The following is a 19,574-nucleotide window of genomic DNA, read 5'->3' as shown; positions in this document are numbered from 1 at the left end:
AAGTGACAGTTACCTTTTGGGTAAAGGGTGGAGCAAGCGTCCTCTTACCATCCCACTCCTCTTTCCCTCTTTGGGCCTGGTGCAGGTGCATGTTGCATGAGCAGAGGGCGGAAGTTTCCCACACCTCCCCAGAGAAGGTTAGTGGGCTATGCCCCAAGCTTCCTAATTCAGGACTTTGGTTCCCCGCAGAGGAGAAATATGACAGGGAGCAGGCTTGGTCCCCGCTCTGGCGCTCTGCCTCTCCACGTGCTCGTGGCCTCTCCCAGCCTGGTGCTAAGCAGTGTCATGAGTCCGGACCAGGTTGGGGATTAATTCTTGGGCATGGGGGCACTTCAGGGCTGGGAAGGAGGAGGAGTGGCAGGTCCAAGGTCACCAACAGAGAGGGGCAGCTGATGTCGTTGACATATCCCTCCTCCTGACAGAGGCGGTCAGGCACCCCCCGGCTGGGGGCTGCGGCAGGCCTGGCCTGTGCCAAGCATTGGCTTTGACTGCCAGGCTCCAGCTTCCCTGGCTCCTCCTCCCAGCCTCTCCCCTAACAACCCCCCACACATACTTAATACCTCTGGGACCCAGGCCACCCGCTGTGGACTTTGGCATTAGCAGTAGCTAGTGCGGGGAGCCTGGAAAGACTGGGAGCAAAGTCTCTCAAACAGAGCACGAGAAGGAGCTTCGGGCACTGTACTGCCTGCTAGCTTTCCCCAGAGGAGGTAAGCAGGGTCCCGGGAGCTGGGTGCTCTGAGGGGGCTCACCTGATATCGCACGTGTTGATAAGTCAAAGCCGGAAGCTTTTCATGCGCTTCCTCACACTTGATTGCCCTTGACCCTCCACAGCTCCCAGCTGGGCCACGGCTGGTGTTGGCCCCGCTGGTAGAATAGAAAACAGGTTCAGAGATGCGGTGAGACACTCAGCATCGCACAGTAAGTTTGTGGCCAACAGGGCTGAAGTGCTCTGTGCCCTGTATGTGTTTCCAAAAATAAGGCCTAGTTTACATGGAGAGAATTCAGATGTCGCTGGCTGAGCAGGAGAGCTGAAAGCCAGCCAGATTCCTCTGCTCGCGTGTGTGCCAGAGTCTGCACCCTGGCCCCGGCCCCTCAGGCTCTAGTTAAGGTAGCCCCCGATACAGGGTCTGCCTGGATCTTTGATTGGCTTAAATGAGCCAGAATTTGCCAGTTCCCTGCCAAGCAGAGAACTTCTCAGTCTGCTCAGAGCGGACTACCAGCTAGGGAGGATAATAGGGGCAAGGGTTTCCAAGCCCGAGTAAACCAGACAAGTTCTCCCGTCCAGCCTCGGCTGCCACCTGCAGGTTGCTTGGGCTCTGGCCATGTGGCTGCCCCTGCTGCTGGGAGTCTTGCTCTGGGCAGCACTGTGGTTGCTCAGGGACCGGCAGAGCCTACCCGCCAGCGACGCCTTTGTCTTCATCACTGGCTGTGACTCAGGCTTCGGCCGGCTTCTGGCCCTGAGACTGGACCAGAGAGGCTTCCGAGTCCTGGCCAGCTGCCTGACGCCCTCAGGGGCAGAGGACCTACAGCGGGTGGCCTCCTCCCGCCTCCACACCACCCTGCTGGATGTCACGGATCCCCAGAGTGTCCAGCGGGCAGCCAAGTGGGTGGAAACACAGGTTGGAGAAGCAGGTGAGTAGCGCGGGGCCTCCAGGACCGTGGGACCACTGGTACCATGGTGCAGGGTGCTCACAGGGGCCTCGGGAAGCTGGAGGGACGGCGTGGGGAAGGAGAGCAATCTGGAGAGAGCGCGTTGGAATGCCTTACCTACCCTGTGCTATCTGTCTCCTCTCTCCTTAGGGCTTTTTGGTCTAGTGAATAACGCTGGTGTGGCCGGGATCATTGGGCCCACCCCGTGGCTCACACAGAACGATTTCCATCGGGTGCTCAACGTGAATACACTGGGTCCCATCGGTGTCACCCTTGCCCTACTGCCCCTGCTGCAGCAGGCCCGGGGCCGGGTGGTCAACATCACCAGTGTTCTGGGTCGCCTGGCAGCCAATGGCGGGGGCTACTGTGTTTCCAAGTTTGGCCTGGAGGCCTTCTCTGACTGTCTGAGGTGAGGGGTGCAGAGCCCTGGACTGCCCTGCAGAGATGACTAAAACACAGCATAGTGGGGGGCGCCTGGGTGGCTCAGTGGGTTAAAGCCTCTGCCTTCGGCTCAGGTCATGATCCCGGGGTCCTGGGATCGAGCCCCACATCGGGCTCTCTGCTCGGCGGGGAGCCTGCTTCCTCCTCTCTCTCTGCCTGCCTCTCTGCCTACTTGTGATCTCTGTCTGTCAAATAAATAACTAAATAAAATCTTTAAAAAAAATAAAAATAAAAAAAATAAATAAAACACAGCATAGTGGGATCCTGAAGAGGAGACATTAGGGCTCAACTTTGTGGGTTCAAACCCCAATCTCCTCTCATGGGAGCTTCATGACCTTGAGAGGTTACCTCTCTTTACACCAGTTCATTCCTCATTTGTTAAATCAGGATGAGAATATCTACCTCATGGGTGCTGGGAGTAAAATGAGGTACTTCTAAGGCTGCCATAGAGCCTGGCACGTAGAAAATGCCCCAAGAAGTCTGCTATCATTATTAGTATTCTTTTTTTTTTTAATTGAAGATAGAGCATGTGCATGCGAGCACAAGCAGAGGAAGGGACGGAGGGAGGAGAAGCAGACCCGCTGCTGAGCAGGGAGCCTGACTGGGGCTCAATCCTAGGACCCTGAGATCGTGACCTGAACCAAAGGCAGACACTCAACCACCTGAGCCACCCAGGTGCCCCTAGTATTATTATTAGTAACTGTTACTTATGGTGAACTAGTACTTTTACAGAACATTCTCTCCTTTATTTCTCCCAGCAACCCTCTAAGGAATAGGCATTGATATCTGCAGGGTAACATAACTTACCCCAGACCACACAACTAGTTAGTGGAAGCAGTGGGACTTACCCCAGATCTGCTTGCCCCTCATCTTTATGTTTTCCTGCCCTCATCTTTAAACAGTAATGTTCAGGGGTGCCTGGGTGGCTCAGTCAGTTAAGTAGCTGCTTTCAGCTCAGCTCATGATCCCAGGGTCCTGGGATCGAGCCCCATGTTGGGCTCCCTACTCCATGGGCAATCTGTTTCTCCCTCTCCCACTGCCCCCAACTCCTGCTTGCTTTCTGTAGTGCGCACTCTTTTTCTCCCTCTCAAATAAATAAAACCTTTTTTAAAAAAAAAGAAATTTTTTAAAATTAAATAATGTTCAAAGTCCCATGAGAACACAAAGGAGACTTGACAAGTACCACACAGGAGCAGGGCCTGCCTCCCAGCCAGCCCACCTTCTGTAGGAAGTCTGCCTTCTACACCATCACTCAGCAAAGAATTTCATATACTTTCGTCCCTATCCCTTGGTTCTTTAATTTTCCAATCAGCATCATGGAACACATGCTTGATACTTGGATTTCTGCATCTGTGTCAAGGAGGTTAGATGTGTCTCTGCAGTCTCCCCAGCAAATACCAGTCTACACCCTTCATGTCCAGCACTCAGGACTCAACCCTGTGCTCTAGGACCTAGGGAATGGAGTAGTTCCAGGTCAGGAGTTGGCAAACTGGTTCTCAGGCAGAATCTGGCCAATTGCCTACCAGCTAATAATGGTGTTTACATTTTATTATTTTTTAAAGGTTATTTGAGAGAGAGAGCATGTGCATGGGGGCAGAGGCAGAGGGAGGAGAGAGAATCTCAACCAGAGCCCCCAGCTGCCACAAGGTTTGGTCCCATGACCCCGAGATCACCACCCAAGCCAAAATCAAGAGTCAGATGCCCAACCAACTGAGCCACCCAGGTGCCACTGGTGTTTACAATTTTAAATGGTTACATTGTTAATGGTTATGTAAGTACCTACCTGATATCAATAATTTTTAGGCCCCTGTTGCCAAAAATATTAACTGTCTAGCCCTTTAAGAAGTTTACTGGGACGCCTGGGTGGCTCAGTGTTACTAAGCGTCTGTCTTTGGCTCAGGTCATCCCAGGGTCCTGGGATTAAGCCCCCATTGGGCTGCTCTATGGGAAGCCTGCTTCTCCCTCTCCCACTCCCCCTGCTTGTGTTCTCTCTCTCTGCTGTGTCTCTCTGTCAAATAAATAAATACAATCTTTAAAAAAAAAAAATTTTTACTGACCCCTGTTCTAGATCTTAAGAGTACAAAGGGAAACAAACCTCAAAAATACATGGCCCATTTGCCCCCATCCCAGAACAGCAGGGATCCCCTTTTCCTTCAGGACCCCAGTCTCTGGCTTGTGATAACTTTCCCATTTTAGCCCCTACAACCAAGTCCCCGAGGATCCCTTTCCTAATTAGGGGAAGAAGCCAGAAACCTCCCTCTATCCCCATCCAGGCGGGATGTGGCTCATTTCGGGGTCCGAGTCTCCATCGTGGAGCCTGGCTTCTTCCGAACCCCTGTGACAAATCTCAAGAGTTTGGAGGATACACTGCAGGAGTGCTGGGCACGGCTACCTTCTGCCACACAGGCCCGCTATGGGGAGGCTTTCCTCACCAAATGTGAGTATCTAGGCCCACACGGGCACATGAAGGGAAATGAGAGCGCCAGAAAGGCCCATCCTACACCAGCCTGCTGGGAGGAGGTGAGGGTGAATTGGGGTGCCAGAGAAGAACACCCAGGCCATTTGGAACCTGCCCACTTGCCATACTGGGGAGCCACTAAGGAACCCTCTGACCTTTGCTGGGGACCAGCTCTAGAACCCAGAATATAGGGCCTGAGATGGGCCGGAGTGGGAAGGGACACTGATTACAACCATCTCCTGGAATGCAGACTTGGAAGTACAGCAGCGCATCATGAACCTGATCTGTGATCCAGACCTGACCAAGGTGAGCAGGTGCCTGGAGCATGCCCTCACTGCTCGTTACCCCAGAACCCGTTACAGCCCAGGCTGGGACGCCAAGCTGCTCTGGCTGCCAGCCTCCTACCTGCCAGCCAGCCTGGTGGATGCTGTGCTCACCTGGCTCCTTCCCAAGCCTGCCCAGGCAGTCTGCTGAATCCAGCCTGCCAGCCTTCTGTCCCCACCCAGGTACTGCCTAATGACTGGCATAAAACATGTACTGAATAAATGTCTTGCTTAAAAAACAAAAAACACTGTAGATGGGCAGAAATGAAGTTGTCCAGTGGGAGACTGACCCCATTTAAGCCCTGCCCCCTAAGCTGACTTGATGCTGGAGTCTCTGGCCTGTTTATTATCTGCAAAGCCACTAGCAACCACTGGGTATCACCCCCCAACCCCAGGCCCTCTGGCATCTGTATGGGTCCTTTGAAGCTGCACCTGGAATGGCCACCAGAGGGCACTGTTGGACATTTATTTTCTATGAGGAGTACCTATTTTTCTTAAGAGGGAGGGAAGGTAGTGAGGAAGGGTCCGGATCAGGCTGGGTGGTTTCCATGAAGGAAAAAAGGCAATACCAACTTAAATTATCCCCTCTCTTTTTAATTTTGTTTTTCATTTTTTAATTTTTTTTAGATTTTTTTATTTATTTGACACAGAGAGAGAGATCCCAAGTAGGCAGAGAGGCAGGCAGATAGAGAGGGGGAAGCAGGCTTCTTGCTGAGCAGAAAGCCCGATGCAGGACTCGATCCCAGGACCCTAGGATCATGACTTGAGCTGAAGGCAGAGGCTTTAACCCACTGAGCCACCCAGGCACCCCTTTGTTTTTTTTTTTTAAGAGTTTCTTTGAGATAGAGCGAGCAAAAGAGAGCATGAGTTGGGGGGGAGAGGCAGAGGGCGAGGGAGAAGCAGACTCCCCACTGAGCAGGGAGCCTGACACATGGCTCAATCCCAAGACCCTGGGGTCACGACCTGAGCCAAAGGCAGGACATTTAACTGACTGAGCCACCCATACGCCCCCTCCTTTTTTACATTTTTATTTATTTGAGACCCTGCAAGTGAGGGAAGGGGCAGAGGGAAAGAATAGCAAGCAGACTCCCTGCTGAGCTGGGAGCTAGACATGGAGCTTGATCTCATGACCCTGTGATCATGACCTGAATCAAAGCAAGAATTGGACACTCAACCGACCAAGCCAACCAGGAACCCCTAAATTGTCCTCTTATCTAATGGATACGGGCCACAAAGGTGTGATAGCATTTTATCACTGCCCTAAAAGGAGCCGGGTCCCCTTTGTTGGGAGGGAGTTGCTAGGCCCTCAGAGGTGGGCAGAACACCAGGGAGATGTCCCTGGTAGATGTGGGCTGGCCTCTCCCAGGTAGGGCCATTGTGGGGAATCCCTCTGACTTTGGCAGGAGATGGCTTCATGAACATTGCAGCCCCAAAGTTGGCAGCACAGGACTAGGAGACAGGGAGGGCCGTGGGCCCCAGCCCCTCCAGATCCCCACTTCCACTGCCAACCCCACCAGTGTCTTAAGCAAAACCCGCCTTCCCCCAACAACCACCCCCCACCACCACCATACGCCTTTCTTTACTGAGGTGCATATAGAACAGGATCCCAGAGGACAGGAACACAGGTGAGGAGAAGGAAAGGATATCACACTTCAAGACAAACTGAGACCATTTTTTTTTTTTCAGTCTGAAAAAATAATCCGTTTAATTGAAAAACCTGGAGTGTACTACCCCACTCCCTTAGATGAGGAGACTGAAGAGACCAGACACCCTACATCACTTCATAGCCACTCCGGATACTCTTCACGAGGCAGCAGGCAAAAACAATTCCCAGTACCTTAAAGTAAAGAGAGAGGGGTGGAAAGGAGTCACAAAGGCAAAGTATCCCAGACCCACCCAGCAGACCCCAAACACCACCAGGGCCCCTGTCCCCAGGCCAGGACTTCCCCAGCACCCTCCTCCCACTGCCCCTAGTGCCCAGATGCCCCAGAATGAGTCCCAAAGGTGCCTCTTACCTCCACAAAGGCAATGCCCAGGGCTGCTGCAGCCACCACCAGCACATTGCTCCGTAGCCAGCCCCCGATCTTCTCCACACAGCCCTGAAAGGTAGTAGGCACACAAGGCAAGAACATAATCAGAAACTTCCCACCTACCTTCTCTGTTCCCTCTCTCTCCCCCGCTCTCTTTACCTTTCACCCTACCCCTAGCATTCCCAGACCTCCTCCCCATCCCAGGGCCCCAACCCTCTTCACCTCCATCCCTGGTCCCTCTCTCTATCTCAACCCTTGAAATATTTCCCAGGTCTCCCAAGTCCCCTCTATCCCAGTTTCTTCCTTACCTCAGAGTAGATGTTATTTATTTGTAAAGAAGCCCCACAGTCCTTTGTGACATTGATGCAGCAGGAGTCAGGGACTTGGCCCCTGGGCACAGTAGGGACGCTCTCCCAGTCCGTGTAGTTCGCTGCCCCGCAGCATTTAAACTGCGGGAGAGAAGAAATACGGAGTAGAAGGTTAGTATGTGCACCTCCACCTACAATACTGAAGATAAGACTCCTCTTCCCCCTCTACCCCTGCTCCCAGCAACCTTCACTCACATCTTCCTGCATCTTGTCCAGGGCCAAAGTCGTGCGATTATCTTTCCGGTAATTCTGCATCTGCTGCCGGAAGTCCTTATTAAATTCTAACATCACCTAGGAATAAGAAGGGGCACTATTGAGGTCACACTCCAGGGCACACGCATCCCAGAGCAGCGAGACCTCTGAGGCAGGGCCCTCCCCCTTTTCCCCTGCTTACCTTGTCTCTAAACACATAGCCAGCAATGGCTGCGGCCACCTCCACCAGCATGATAAGAGACAGGAAGATGGCAAACTGCAGGCACAGTGGACAAGGGTCAGGCTGGAGTCTTGGTGAGAGTGGCCTGCTGTGGCCCAGCCAGCCTCTAGTTCACTCATGAAGGTTTCCTCCCCCTCCGTAGGGTAACCTCCCCGCAGTCCCAGATACCCACCCTGGCCCCACACCCAGCTCACCGTGATCATAAGACAGTAGTTCTCCTTGCAGGCCCCACAGCAGCCCACAAAGGCCACCAGGAAGAGGAAGGCACCCACTGCGATGATGACCACAGGCAACAGAGAGCCAGGCGTGGCCCCCTGGATAATGGTCTGACTCAGGACCAGCTGGGCCCCTACACCCACAGCAATCAGTCCCACTGCACAGGCCTGTGAGGAGGGCAGGTCAGAATTAGGCCAGACCCACAACCCATCAGCCCTCAGAGCACAGTGGGTTCACCCAGGACACAGTCTTAGCCCCATCCCAGAGAGACGGATTCTCATACCTCCAGGAAACTTGACTGCAGGGGAAGAGGATGGCCCATATTTCCCCACAATTTGATCAAATGCCAAAGGAGAAGTTCCCAGAAAGCCTTGACCCCAGGGCACATATTCCTCATCTAGAGTGGTGCTTCCTATGGGCCTCTAGGGATCCCAGAACTGCCCTCTATCTTCTAGTGCCCACTCCATCCTCATCAGCTGTTCTAGGGCTCCTCAGGCCCACTAGGCCAGGGAAGAGAAGAGATCAGAAAAAGAGACAGGAGTGGGGTGCCCCTCCGTGAATAAAGGGCGGCCTCTGAAGCCAGGAGCCCAGGACAGGAACAGACTGTTGTGGGTAGAGAGCCCTTCCCCACCCCCAAGCAGCTGAGAGGAGTGAAGAGGGATGAGGGAATAGAAAGTAAGGAGAAGTAAGGGAGAGAGTAGGGAAGGGTGGGGAGGAGAGGGAAGCCCCACGGCGATAGCTATCAGGCCGGCCGTTGGCTGGTTGCCCCACTGCCCGGTATCACAAGTGGTTGGGTCACCAGACAGGAAGGGCCAGGAGGGGCGAGGGGGAGGGTGCTAGGCACCCACGCTGTCCATTCTTGGTCCAAACAAGCCTCAGAGGACCCGGAAAGCTGGAGGGGGTGGGGTGGCCATGCTGTCTTCGGCCTGGGCTCTCCTTCCACATCTGGTCTCCAGCTGCCTTCATTCTCGGCCCCTAAGCCCTCACCACTCCGGATCCAGGTCTCCCCGCACCCTGCCAGCTCGCCCCCCACCGTCCCCTTTCCCACTCACGCAGAAGGCCAGCAGAAGAACGTAGAGCAAGAACTTGACACATTTCATTCCTCCTTCCACCGCCATGGCTGCCGGGCCTGGGGTAGAGGGGAGCGCAGGGGGATGAGAACCGGGCGAAGGGGGACCTCGGTTTCCGTGCTCCCTGCCGGCCCTCGAGGCCTTCCCTGCGCGGCCCCCATTCCCGGCCCCTCCCACCCGGAAACCCGCGGTCAGATCCACGTCTCCCAGCCCCCTCCTCTCCCAGGCTGGAGAGGGGTGGGGGCGACCGCCGCGAAGCCCGGACCCGCCCCGCCACCACCCCGGCCGGGGCCCGCCGACCACTCTCGGCCCGCCAACACCCCCCGCGTTCCAACATCCCCTCCCCACCTAGCCAGCCCCTACAAACGGCCCTCGGCCCAAGCGCGACCCCCAGCCGTCTTCCCCTGCGCTCTGACCTCCCCCAAAACACAAGCGCAGCCCGCCCCCCACCGAACCCTCCCTGGCCTCCGGAACTCCGCAAAGTTGCGAGGGCCTCGGGAGCGTCCGGGAGCGCGGCGGGTCTTCGGGGACCCGAGGCGAGCCGCAGCGGAGGAAGCTACCCACGACCTCCCCCCACCCAAGACAAAGGCCGGCCGCGGAACCCGCGGCCTCACCTGGGCTCCCCGAGGCTGTGCGCTCTTCTCCGGCCGCGGCTCAGGGGCTCTCTAGCGACGCCCCCCGGCTGCGGCCCCGCCCGCCGCGCGGCCCCGCCCCGGCCTCCAGCCACAGCCCTCTCCCCCGCCGCCTCCTCCGCCCCGTGGCCGCCAGCCTCCCTCATGTGACGCGGGAACAGCTGCGGCCTGAGTCACCCGGCCCATGAGGGGAGGGCCGAGCCCCCCATCCGGCCGGGGCCACGTGGCCCCTAGCCGGAAAGCAGCGCCCACCCCCGCGGAGGGAAAGCGGCGAGGGCAGGATCTCAGGGTGCCTGGGGTCCTTCTGGTGCCCTGGTGCCCTGGTCCCCGCGCCACCTCGGGCTTGGAGGGCGGGACCCAGCGTCGCCTAGTTCTGCCCGGTTCGGGCAAGCGGAGGAAGCGTGTGCGAGCCAAGGTGGGGATAGCGGCCCGGAGCTACACTCTTAGGCCCCGCGCCGGGAGACTGGGCCGTGAAGGTGACGAGGTGGTCTTCAAGAGGCCTCCTGGTCCTCCACCTGAAGTCCACTTCTTTCCTCTGACTCCCATCTCTGTTGAAGCCCCCCCACCCCCATCCCCGAGTCGGCAGAGGGCGCTGTTAGCTCCCTGGGATCGGGTGGGTTCAGAACACTTCCAGAAAGTCCCTGGCCTCACATTCTGGGAGTCCCCCAGCATTCTGGAGTGGGTGTTCCTGTTCCCCCCTCTGTTAGTCCCTTCTCCATTTTCTGGGGCTCCGGAGTAGCGGGCTGAGAACAGGAGGAAGCAGTCACAGTCCGGTCCCTCCCTCCGGGGGAGGGTGGACAAGGTCTATGCTCCCACCACTCCTGGATCAGCCTCTTATCAGATGGAGGCCTGGGGAAGGACGCTGAAGCAGGCGCGGATAGATATTCTGGATTTCCCCATCCCGGCCTAGCAGGCAGCACTTCACATCCCAGGGGGTAAAGCAAGGTGAAGGCTGGAAAGGGAGGTGGCGGCCTCGGGTTGCTTCCCTCCGATGTGTGCCCTGGTGGTTCCCAGAAGTTGTGTGAACAGGCCAAGGACAGAACCAGCCACTATTCCGGGCTACCCAGCCTGGACCCCACCCCTCAGGTTCTTCTAGTCCTGACTTAAGAACCACTTCCTGAATCTTTGTATGTGTACACAAAGAAGGAAAGAAACTGTAAAAGCAAAAGGAAAGAGATCTGGACTAGGCTAAGAACCAGTTTCCAGGATCACAACCTTCCAGCAAGGGACACCAAGCCCATTCTGGACTTTGCTCCCCAGTTATCACGTAGGCAAGCTGTGAGAAGAGGAGCGAAGATGCTAAAAGGAGTATTCATCAGTTTTTTTATTGTGCTGCCACTAGAGGCCAGGCACATGCCACCCACAGGAGATTGGGGGAGGGGGGGCAGGCAAGGGAGACAGTGGCCCTGCCATCTGCCCACACTCGGAGCCAAGCCCACACTGTGAACAGACACACAGTCCCCTGGTGGAGGGTAGACACTCTCAGAGGGAGGGACAGGTGCTGCTTCTGCCCCAGAGGAAAAAGAACAGATTTGGTATCACAAAGGTGGGTGATACTTTCGGAGGTGACTTTATAGAATAAAGAAACAAGCTCTCAGTTCCAGAGACAAGGAAAGACCCAAGTACAAAAAAGTTTAAAAAGTATTTTAAAAAGTAGTTTTCAAGGTTGATGGCAGGCTGGGAATGGCTAGCTCAAAGGGTTCAGGAAGGATGTGGTGAAAAATGGACGGGAAAGTGTTCTGAAGTCAAGATTGAGAAACTTTAGGGGCGCCTGGGTGGCTCAGTGGGTTAAAGCCTCTGCCTTCGGCTCAGGTCATGATCCCAGGGTCCTGGGATTGAGCCCCGCATTGGGCTCTCTGCTCAGTGGGGAGCCTGCTTTGCTTCCTCCTCTCTCTCTCTCTGCCTGCCTCTCCACCTACTTGTGATCTCTCTGTCAAATAAAAAAATAAAATCTTTACCAAAAAAAAGATTGAGAAACTTTAGATACCTAATAACCAAGTGTAATGATTACATCTTTGTCCGGACAAACGAACTGGGAAAGACATTTTGGGAACAACCGGGGAAATTTGAATATGGACTGGGAATTAGACATGAGAAAATATAATTTTGTTAGCTATGATGATAGTATGATTATATAAGAAAATTATTTTTTAAAGATGCATACTAAAAAAAAGATGCATACTGAAATATTTAAGAGGAAATGTCATATCTGTACTTGCTTTGGAATACTTCACAAAATGATGAAGCAAAAAACAGAGAGTCTTGGGGCGTCTGGGTGGCTCAGTCGGTTAAGCACCTCTTGATTTTGGCTCAGGTCATGGTCTGAGTCGTTAGACTGAGCCTTGCATCTTGCATCAGTCTGCTGGACGTGGGGCCTGCTTAAGATTCTCTCCCTCCCAAGACACCTGGGTGGCTCATTTGGTTGGACGACTGCCTTCGGCTCGGGTCGTGATCCCGGAGTCCCGGGATCGAGTCCCGCATCGGGCTCCCAGCTCCATGGGGAGTCTGCTTCTCCCTCTGACCTTCTCCTCGCTCATGCTCTCTCTCACTGTCTCTCTCTCAAATAAATAAATAAAATCTTTAAAAAAAAAAAAAAAAGATTCTCTCCCTCCCTCTCCTTTTGTCCCTCCCCTGCTGCTAGTGTGTGCATGAACTGTCTCCCTAAAAAAATAAAAATCATAAAAATTTAAAAGTTTTTTTAAAAAATAGGGGCGCCTGGGTGGCTCAGCGGGTTAAAGCCTCTGCCTTCAGCTCGGGTCATGATCTCAGGGTCCTGGGATCGAGCCCCGCATCGGGCTCTCTGCTCCTCGGGGAGCCTGCTTCCTCCTCTCTCTCTGCCTGCCTCTCTGCCTACTTGTGATTTCTATCTGTCAAATAAATAAATAAAATTTTAAAAAAAAAACTTTAAAAAAAAGTTTTTTAAAAATAAAAAGCAAAGAGACTACGTAATAAGACTATTGAGGACCTAGAAAGCTATGTTGTATTTTGTTGTTGTTGTTGTTGTTGTTGTTGTTGTTGTTGTTGTTGTTGTTTTCAAGCAAACTCTGTGCCCAATGTGCAGCTCAAACCCATGACCCCAAGTTCAAGAGTTCCATGCTCTACCAACTCAGCCAGCCAGGTGCCCCAAGGTTGGGAATGTCCTAAAGGCGGTGGGGAGTGGTGGGGTGTTTTGGAAAGGGTGAAGGATCTTGGGGTTTGACCTACATTGAAATAAGGGGGTGGTCCTGGCTGGCACGGGACTTTTTTTTTTTTCTTGAAGATTTATTTATTTTAGAGAAAGCATGATTGGGAGGGGCAGAGGAAGAGAGAGAAAGAATCTCAAGCAGACTCCACACTGAGCATGGAGCCAGTGCGGGGCTCAATGTCAAGACTCTGAGATCCTGACCTGAGCTGAGATGCTTACATGACTGAGCAACCCAGGCGCCCAGACCATGTGACTCTTGATCTTGGGGTCATGAGTTCAACCCCTATGCTGGGTGTGGGGATTACTTAAAAAAAAAAAAAAAAAAAAGTGAGGGGCAGCTGGGTGGCTCAGTCATTAAGCATCTGCCTTCAGCTCAGGTCATGATCTCAGGGTCCTTGCTCAACAGGAAGCATGCTTCTCCCTCTCCCTCTCCCACTCCCCCTGCTTGTGTTCCCTCTCTCACTGTCTCTCCCTCTCCTCAAATTTAAAAAAAAAAAAAAAAAACCTGGAAGGAAGGGAAGGGAGAGAGGGAGGAAGAAAAAAAAGAAAGGGGAATGAGGGGTGCCTAGGTGGCTCAGTTGGTTAAACATCTGCTTTTCTCTCAGGTCATGATCCCAGGGTCCTGGGATCAAGTTCCTCACTGGGCCCCTTGCTCAGCAAGGAGCCTGCTTCTCCCTCTGCCTGCGACTCCCCCTGCTTCTGCACTCTCTCTCTGACAAATAAATAAATTAATTAAAAAAAAAAAAAGGAAAGAAAGGGAAGTGAAAAGCAGGTGGCCCAGAAGATAGTTGAGACATTACAGCTGCCATCCAAGGGAGAGGTAATGAAGGCTGGAACCATGGAAGACAGAGAAGTCTGAGTGGTAGTTCAGAGAGAAAATAAAGGACTAGATGACTGCTTACCTGTGGAGGGGAGAGGAAGTAAGAAAAGCCCAAGATGACTCAGAGCTTCTGAACCTGGATGCCCAGAGGAGAAGGTGGCGGTCGCCCAAGGCAGGAGGCCCGCAAGGAGCATCCACGTGGAGACGTCCACCAGGAACTGCGGATGTGAAACGCAGGAGAGAAGTAGTCAGACTAGAGAGAAAAAGTGCTATCTAAATTCTTAGACAGGTGAGGGCCGGAGCAAGAGAAGGAAACCAAGAGCTGCAGGGAACACTTACATCTCAGGAACAGGCCGGAGGGGTCAGTAGCCAGGAAAGGAGCGGAAGAGAAAGGAAGGTGTGGAGCTGGCCCCCACACGCTGCTGGGCTGGGGCCGGCATTATACCCATTAGCTCACTTAACCCTTAGGACAATCCTTCGAGATCTGTATGACATGTCCTGTTTTAGAGATGAGGAAACTGAGACTCTGTGACAGGGACTGACAGGCCCAGAGGCCAAGCCAGTAAAGGGCGGTGTTAGAATTGGAACCCAGGTCTCTGAGGGTTCCAAAGCCTGGGTTCTTCCACTCTCTCCTGGGGGCCAAGAGAAAAGAGAACGTCATGACAGGAGGACGGGACAGTGGCCAGGAGCATTGAACAGTATAGAAAGGTCAACTTGAGTGAGAAACAAGAGAAGGTGATCAGATGGTGTGGCCTTCTCCAGAGCTGTGTCAGGGCAGCATCCAGACCCCCTGCTAGGTCCAGGAAGGAAGGAGAGGAAGGTGGAGACATCCAGGTGGGCAAGGGCAGAGCTGAGGTGAATGTCAGGAGCATGGGGGCCTAGGAGAGGAGCAGCAGGGAAAGAAGCTCGGAGCGAACGGCGGTGAGCACAGAGTGGCAGCAGCAGCTCCATCAAGGAAGGGGAAGAAGGAATGGTGCAGGGAAGATGGGAAAGGGTAGGGCCAGGGAGACCCCTGGAGAATAGCCAGTGTGGAGCCAGAAGGGGGAAAAGCCTGCGCCTAGTCAAATTCATAGAGACAGAAACTAGAAAGGTGGTTGCCAAGGGCTGGGTGGATTAGTGATCAGTGGGGTTCAGTTTGGGAAGATAAGAAAGTTCTGGAGATGGATGGCAGAGATAGTTGCCCACCACTGCGATGTACTCTTGAAAATGGTTCGATTGGTAGATTTATATCAAATGTATTTTCACACAAACACACACACAAATGGCTCACTCCCCTAGTCTGGAAAATCAGCATAGAGCCCTGTGTCCCTCTGAGCAGGGAAACAGCTGGCTGGGACCCGGCCCCTCACATCATGTCCTTCAGAGACTCCAGCGCCTGCTCCAAGTGCTTGGCATCCAGATATGCCATCCAGCTGGGCACCTGCCTTGATTAGCTCCTACCCCTGTCCCTTGGGAGCCAGACACTGCCTGCTAGTTAGTGAGCTGGGGTGAGCACGCTTGCCCCTCCCCAGCACCCAAGGCCTTCTGAAGCCCACATCCACACAGGGAGCCCAGCACCTGCTGCATGCATACCTTCTCCCCTCCACCCAGTAGGCCCCTTGCACCTGCCTCCACCCCACTAGAAGGGGCCGCCTCAGGGATAAGCCTGATAAGTGGATAAGGACCACCCTGGTAGGCTGGTAGGAGAGGGTCTATGAACTAGGAGCTGCCACCTGCAGAGGTTGGGTGGGGGTGGGGTTCAGGAGGAGAGAGAAGGGAAGGGAAGAGCTGAGGACAGCTGGAAGATGCAGGGGAGAATAGGGGAAGGCACAGAAGGGATAGAGAGGGGAAAACAGATGCCTGGGAAAAGGTGGGGAGGAGGAAGAGGGAGGGAGGGGCGGGAGATAGAAAAACCAAAGGGTGCCTTAGCACCAAGGCCATCTCTTCACTAGGGAGGGTAGGAAGGGTGATGGCTGGAACTTAAGGTCAGAAGGTTGGGTCTGAATCAGGGAACTGAGATTTTGGGGCACCTGGCTGGCTCAGTCGGTAGAGCATGTGACTCTTGACCTCAGGGTTGTAAGTTTGAGCCCCATGTTGGGTGTAGAGATTACTTAAATATAAGAAAAATCTTGGGGTGCCTGGGTGGCTCAGTCAGTTAAGCATCTGCCTTGGGCTCAGGCCCTGATCTCAGGGTCCTGGGATCAAGCCCCCACTTTGGTTTCAGTGGTGGGCTCTCTGCTCAGCGGGGAGTCTGCTTCTCCAGTTCCCCCTGCTTGTTCTCTCTTTCTCTCTTTCTCTGTCAAATAAATAAAATCTTTAAAAATAAAATAAAAAATAAAATAAATAAATAGATAAATAAATGAATAAATATCTGGACTCCGCCTCAGTTGACAAGATGGCCAAGAGACAGGTTAGGAGGGAGAGCAGTCCTTCCCACCTTGGCCTTGGCCCAGGGTCCCATTTCAAGCCCTAGGGCTCAGCTCTGGTTCCAACCCCACCCCATGCTACCCCTCACTGCTCAGGTTCCCTCCTCAGCACTCTGCCTCTGTCCTTGCCTATTCCTTTCCCTGCTCCTTGGGCCCCAGCCCCTGACTTCTGGCTCCTCATTCTCCCCAACTTTGTCTGGCTCCTGCCTCAGCCTCCTCACTATTGCCTGTGGGGTCAGTCCAGGTGAGCAGCTGGTGAGTGAGAAGGGCAGCAGCCCCATCCCATGGCATCTTCAAGCACAGCCTTGCCCAGGAGGTCAGCTGCTGTGTGGTTCTGATCCGAGCCAGCTCAGGAGGTGGTGGTCTCCTCCTGAGAATCACAGACCCGCACAACAAAGTTTTCCCCTGGAATGGAGCAGATAGGAACATGGCAGCGATGAGAAGAAGCAATATTGGGATGTGGTGGTTACTTCCAGCTCCTGCTCCTTGGGGCATCCATCCATCCGTCCACCCATGCTCCACTGAAAGCCCTAAACATGCTGGGCACTGGGACTCTATGGAGACGAGTGAGACAGGGTTCAGCCTTCGAGGTGATTACAACCTTTGGGCACAGACAAAAGTACAGTGTGGGGAAGGCTGTGCCAAAGAGCAGTCCTGGATGCCAGGGGCCACCTGACATAGGTGGGGGGGATGCAGCAGAGCACAGAAGGCCTTGGGGAGCACTCACTCAAGCTGTGCACACCGTAGACTCCTCCCTCTGCAAATCGCCTTGCAGTTCAGGGAACTAGAAGTGAGGAGACAGGCAGGGTCTGAGTGGCCAGGGAGGGGGCAGGGGTGAGGTCCTTGACACTGCCAGCCAGAGTCCAGAGAAGTCTTTTCTGCTCTCACATTACTAATTTCTGGTTCCCATTCCCAGACCTCAGCCAAATCTTCTGGCCACCCACACACCCTCACCATTGCTACACACACACACACACACCCCCCTCACTTGGCAACAACCTTGATTTTCACTGCCCTGCACTCTCTCCTGGACATTAGCTTCCCTCTGGGCATTCCTGACTCCAGCTCCCCTCCCCTGGCAGCCCACATCAGACTTTGTCACCTCTGTGGTGGCAGAGGCCTCCCAGCGTTTCGAAGTCCCTGGAGAATGAGAAGCAGGCTTTGGGCTCAGACCTGTCCTTTCCCTTGACCAGCAGGTGCCTCCTCCTGGCCAAACTGGGCATGGGGACAGCCTTGACCACCACCCCCAGCAGGACCCCATATTGGGCCTGGGCCTGGAGAGGGAGCAATTGGTAAGAAAGACAGAAAGAGGGGAGAGGCCTGGGGAGACTGAGTGAACGTGGGAAACAAGGTACATCTGTAGAGTTGGAGGGCTGGGCCTGCCCTAAGAGGATAAGGGAAGCTGAGGGCGGCAGGCCGGGCAGTCTTCTGGAAGGCCCAGGGCAAAGGAAGGTGTGACCCCAAATGATTCTGAGTTCCCCCAGTTGTACTCCACCTCCACCAGCTACCCTCCAGATACAAGCTCCTTGGCGCCCTCTGTCTGACCTGCAACTTCTCTTCAAGAGCCTGGGGGTTAAGGAGTTTACCAGGCCTGCTAGGAAATCCAGCAGGATAATTATAGGATTTCCAGCGTGGTGTGCAAGAGGACGGTAATTACACAGTGAGGTCCTCTCTGGGGGCTTCAGGATTTGTGGGCAGAGACCTGGGAGGGGTCCATTCCACTAACATTCCAGCCGTAGCCCAGAATAGCCTCCCCATACCACATTCCCAAAGGGTCAGGCTGGGAGGGCAGAGGAAGGGTGAAGCAAGCCTGGTAGGGAAACCCCTCAGCAGCTTCTCAATGACCCCAGGCCCTCCCCTCCTTGGGAAGACCTGTAGTGCCAGAGAATGAGCCACTGATCCTAGAAATAGGGACTTCAGGAGGAAAAAGTGAGAAAAGATGCCATTAGGGATCCCAAGTTGCAGCCCACTGGCCCAGTTCTGATAGACAGTGCAGTTTGGGTGTGCGGGGTGGTCTGTGGGGTGGGGATGCAGGGTAACAGGAGCCCCTCCTCCTTACAGAGATTTCCCAGTTCTGGGGTCTGCTGCTCTGAGAGCAGCCCAGGTGTCTCTGGCCTTGAACCCTGACGACCAGTCCCAAGACCTATAGTTCCTCTGCCTGAGGATGGAACTGACCCTCTACCCGAGGCTACACAAGCCTCTCTTCCTTCCAGTAGCTCCTGAAACCTCATTTCCCTCTCCCTGGGACACCTCCTGCTTCTCTCCTGGCGACTCGAGGTCTTCCAACCCTAACGCATTCCCTTAGGTCCAGACCCACATTTGCTATGAACCAGTCAGGACCTTGAAGGAGGCGGGCCTTGAAGGTTGCCTGGGTAACGCCGTGGGGGGGCACCCCCGGCGGAAGACAGTTGCCCGGGAGACCAGCACAGTGGGCGGGGCCCTAAACCCCAGTTAGCCTGTACTGGGATGAGAAAAGATCTAAAGGTCCAGATCTCTCCCAGCTCCTTTCTATGAAGCCTGCAGGGCACCCCCCTGGGAACTGGGTCTAGGGCAGCTGGAAGTCTGAAGCTCCCGAAAGAGACCTCCCAGGGATTAGTTCCAGCAACTCAGGGAAACCCAACAGTAACCAAACCTGAGGGAACTAAGGAAAGAAGCAAGATGTAGGAGGGGATGGAGAGAGGAACAAGGCTTAATGCATTTTGATATAGAACTTCTTGAAGTAGAAATCTAAAGAAGTATGCAAAACCAGTTTTAGTCCCACCTCCAAGAAGCTAAAATTCCGGATTCTACCACCAGATGGCAGTCTTGCCCACTCAGTGGATTAAGTCCAGTCCTGAAACTAGTGGGGATGAAGCGGGGAGGTGGAAATCCTCTGTCTCACAAGCTGTTCCTGACTCTCTGGCATTTGGCAGACACCCATAACTCTTCATGACCATAAATACCCAGTTTTCTCTCCCCAACCCGGCTCTGACCAGATCCAGTTAACAGGATTCATTCATTCTTCATTCAAAGGAGCTAAGGAACACTTCAGTGGAAAAATTTCCTGCTCTCTTGGGTCCCACTCACAGTGTAAGGGTGATAAGCTGGGATAATAGTAATGACTAACTCATTTAGGGTTGCATGTCAGGAAAAAAAGGAATTGCATATCGGACAGTTAATCCTCATAACCTTATGAAAAAGGTACTAGGTACTATATTGTTATCCCCTTCAAGGCATACAGAGCCAAGTTCGCACTGCCAGAAATGTGGGAGGGCTGGACCTTGAACCCAGACAGCCTTGTTCTGGTCTAGAAGCTAGAGTAACTTCCATACCACACAGAATGGTGCAGATGTAGCTAGGAAGAAGATCTACTCTGGGCTTGGGAGTCAGCAACAGATTCCTGGAAGACACGTGTCCAAAATCTCGTCTATACTGAAACCTGAGGAAAGAACAAATTTGGCCAAGATACTGGGGAATGGGGGCAATGGAGGTAGGAAGGGGTGTTGTTCTAGGAAGAGAAAACTTATGCGAAGATTCAGAGATGATCAAGAGAAAGAAGATGAAG

General features: G+C 53.8%; 2 protein-coding genes across 4 annotated transcripts; one reads left to right on the top strand and one right to left on the bottom strand.

Moving 5' to 3' along the window:
* Positions 1–6: 6 nt before the first annotated feature.
* Positions 7–5,144, top strand: RDH5 (retinol dehydrogenase 5). 3 transcript variants are annotated; one of them, XM_047742377.1, is made up of 6 exons: positions 306–580; positions 625–707; positions 1,286–1,632; positions 1,801–2,059; positions 4,365–4,528; positions 4,800–5,144. In XM_047742377.1, the coding sequence occupies exons 3-6, from the start codon at positions 1,323–1,325 to the stop codon at positions 5,021–5,023; spliced, it is 957 nt and encodes a 318-aa protein (XP_047598333.1). In that variant the 5' UTR covers positions 306–580; positions 625–707; positions 1,286–1,322; the 3' UTR covers positions 5,024–5,144. The 3 variants fall into 3 exon arrangements, with proteins under 3 accessions (XP_047598331.1, XP_047598332.1, XP_047598333.1); XM_047742375.1 differs by having other exon boundaries at positions 7–707; XM_047742376.1 differs by having other exon boundaries at positions 69–707; positions 1,305–1,632.
* Positions 5,145–6,536: 1,392 nt separating this feature from the next.
* CD63 (CD63 molecule) lies at positions 6,537–9,744 on the bottom strand. The gene is made up of 8 exons (XM_047743050.1): positions 9,604–9,744; positions 8,972–9,048; positions 7,898–8,086; positions 7,665–7,739; positions 7,466–7,561; positions 7,211–7,351; positions 6,888–6,971; positions 6,537–6,709 (listed from the first exon to the last, which is right to left on the bottom strand). Exons 2-8 carry the CDS (start codon positions 9,035–9,037, stop codon positions 6,644–6,646), a joined length of 717 nt encoding a protein of 238 aa, XP_047599006.1. The 5' UTR covers positions 9,038–9,048; positions 9,604–9,744; the 3' UTR covers positions 6,537–6,643.
* Between the last annotated feature and the right edge of the window lie 9,830 nt (positions 9,745–19,574).

This window comes from Lutra lutra, chromosome 8 (assembly GCF_902655055.1).
Source record: "Lutra lutra chromosome 8, mLutLut1.2, whole genome shotgun sequence".
NCBI lineage: Eukaryota > Metazoa > Chordata > Mammalia > Carnivora > Mustelidae > Lutra > Lutra lutra.
Note: the sequence above shows the minus strand (reverse complement) of the source record. Positions and strands in the feature narration are given on the sequence as shown.

What these genes read in the sequence shown, in the direction of transcription:
- RDH5 (XM_047742375.1), top strand. Translation starts at nt 1,323, where the DNA reads ATGTGGCTGCCCCTGCTGCTGGGAGTCTTGCTCTGGGCAGCACTGTGG. An exon ending in AACACAGGTTGGAGAAGCAG is followed by an intron (nt 1,633 to 1,800) that starts GTGAGTAGCGCG and finishes CTCTCTCCTTAG; the next exon opens with GGCTTTTTGGTCTAGTGAAT. An exon ending in GGAGGCTTTCCTCACCAAAT is followed by an intron (nt 4,529 to 4,799) that starts GTGAGTATCTAG and finishes CCTGGAATGCAG; the next exon opens with ACTTGGAAGTACAGCAGCGC.
- CD63 (XM_047743050.1), bottom strand. Translation starts at nt 9,037, where the DNA reads ATGGCGGTGGAAGGAGGAATGAAATGTGTCAAGTTCTTGCTCTACGTT. An exon ending in GCTATGTGTTTAGAGACAAG is followed by an intron (nt 7,562 to 7,664) that starts GTAAGCAGGGGA and finishes TCTTATTCCTAG; the next exon opens with GTGATGTTAGAATTTAATAA. An exon ending in TAAATAACATCTACTCTGAG is followed by an intron (nt 6,972 to 7,210) that starts GTAAGGAAGAAA and finishes ACTACCTTTCAG; the next exon opens with GGCTGTGTGGAGAAGATCGG.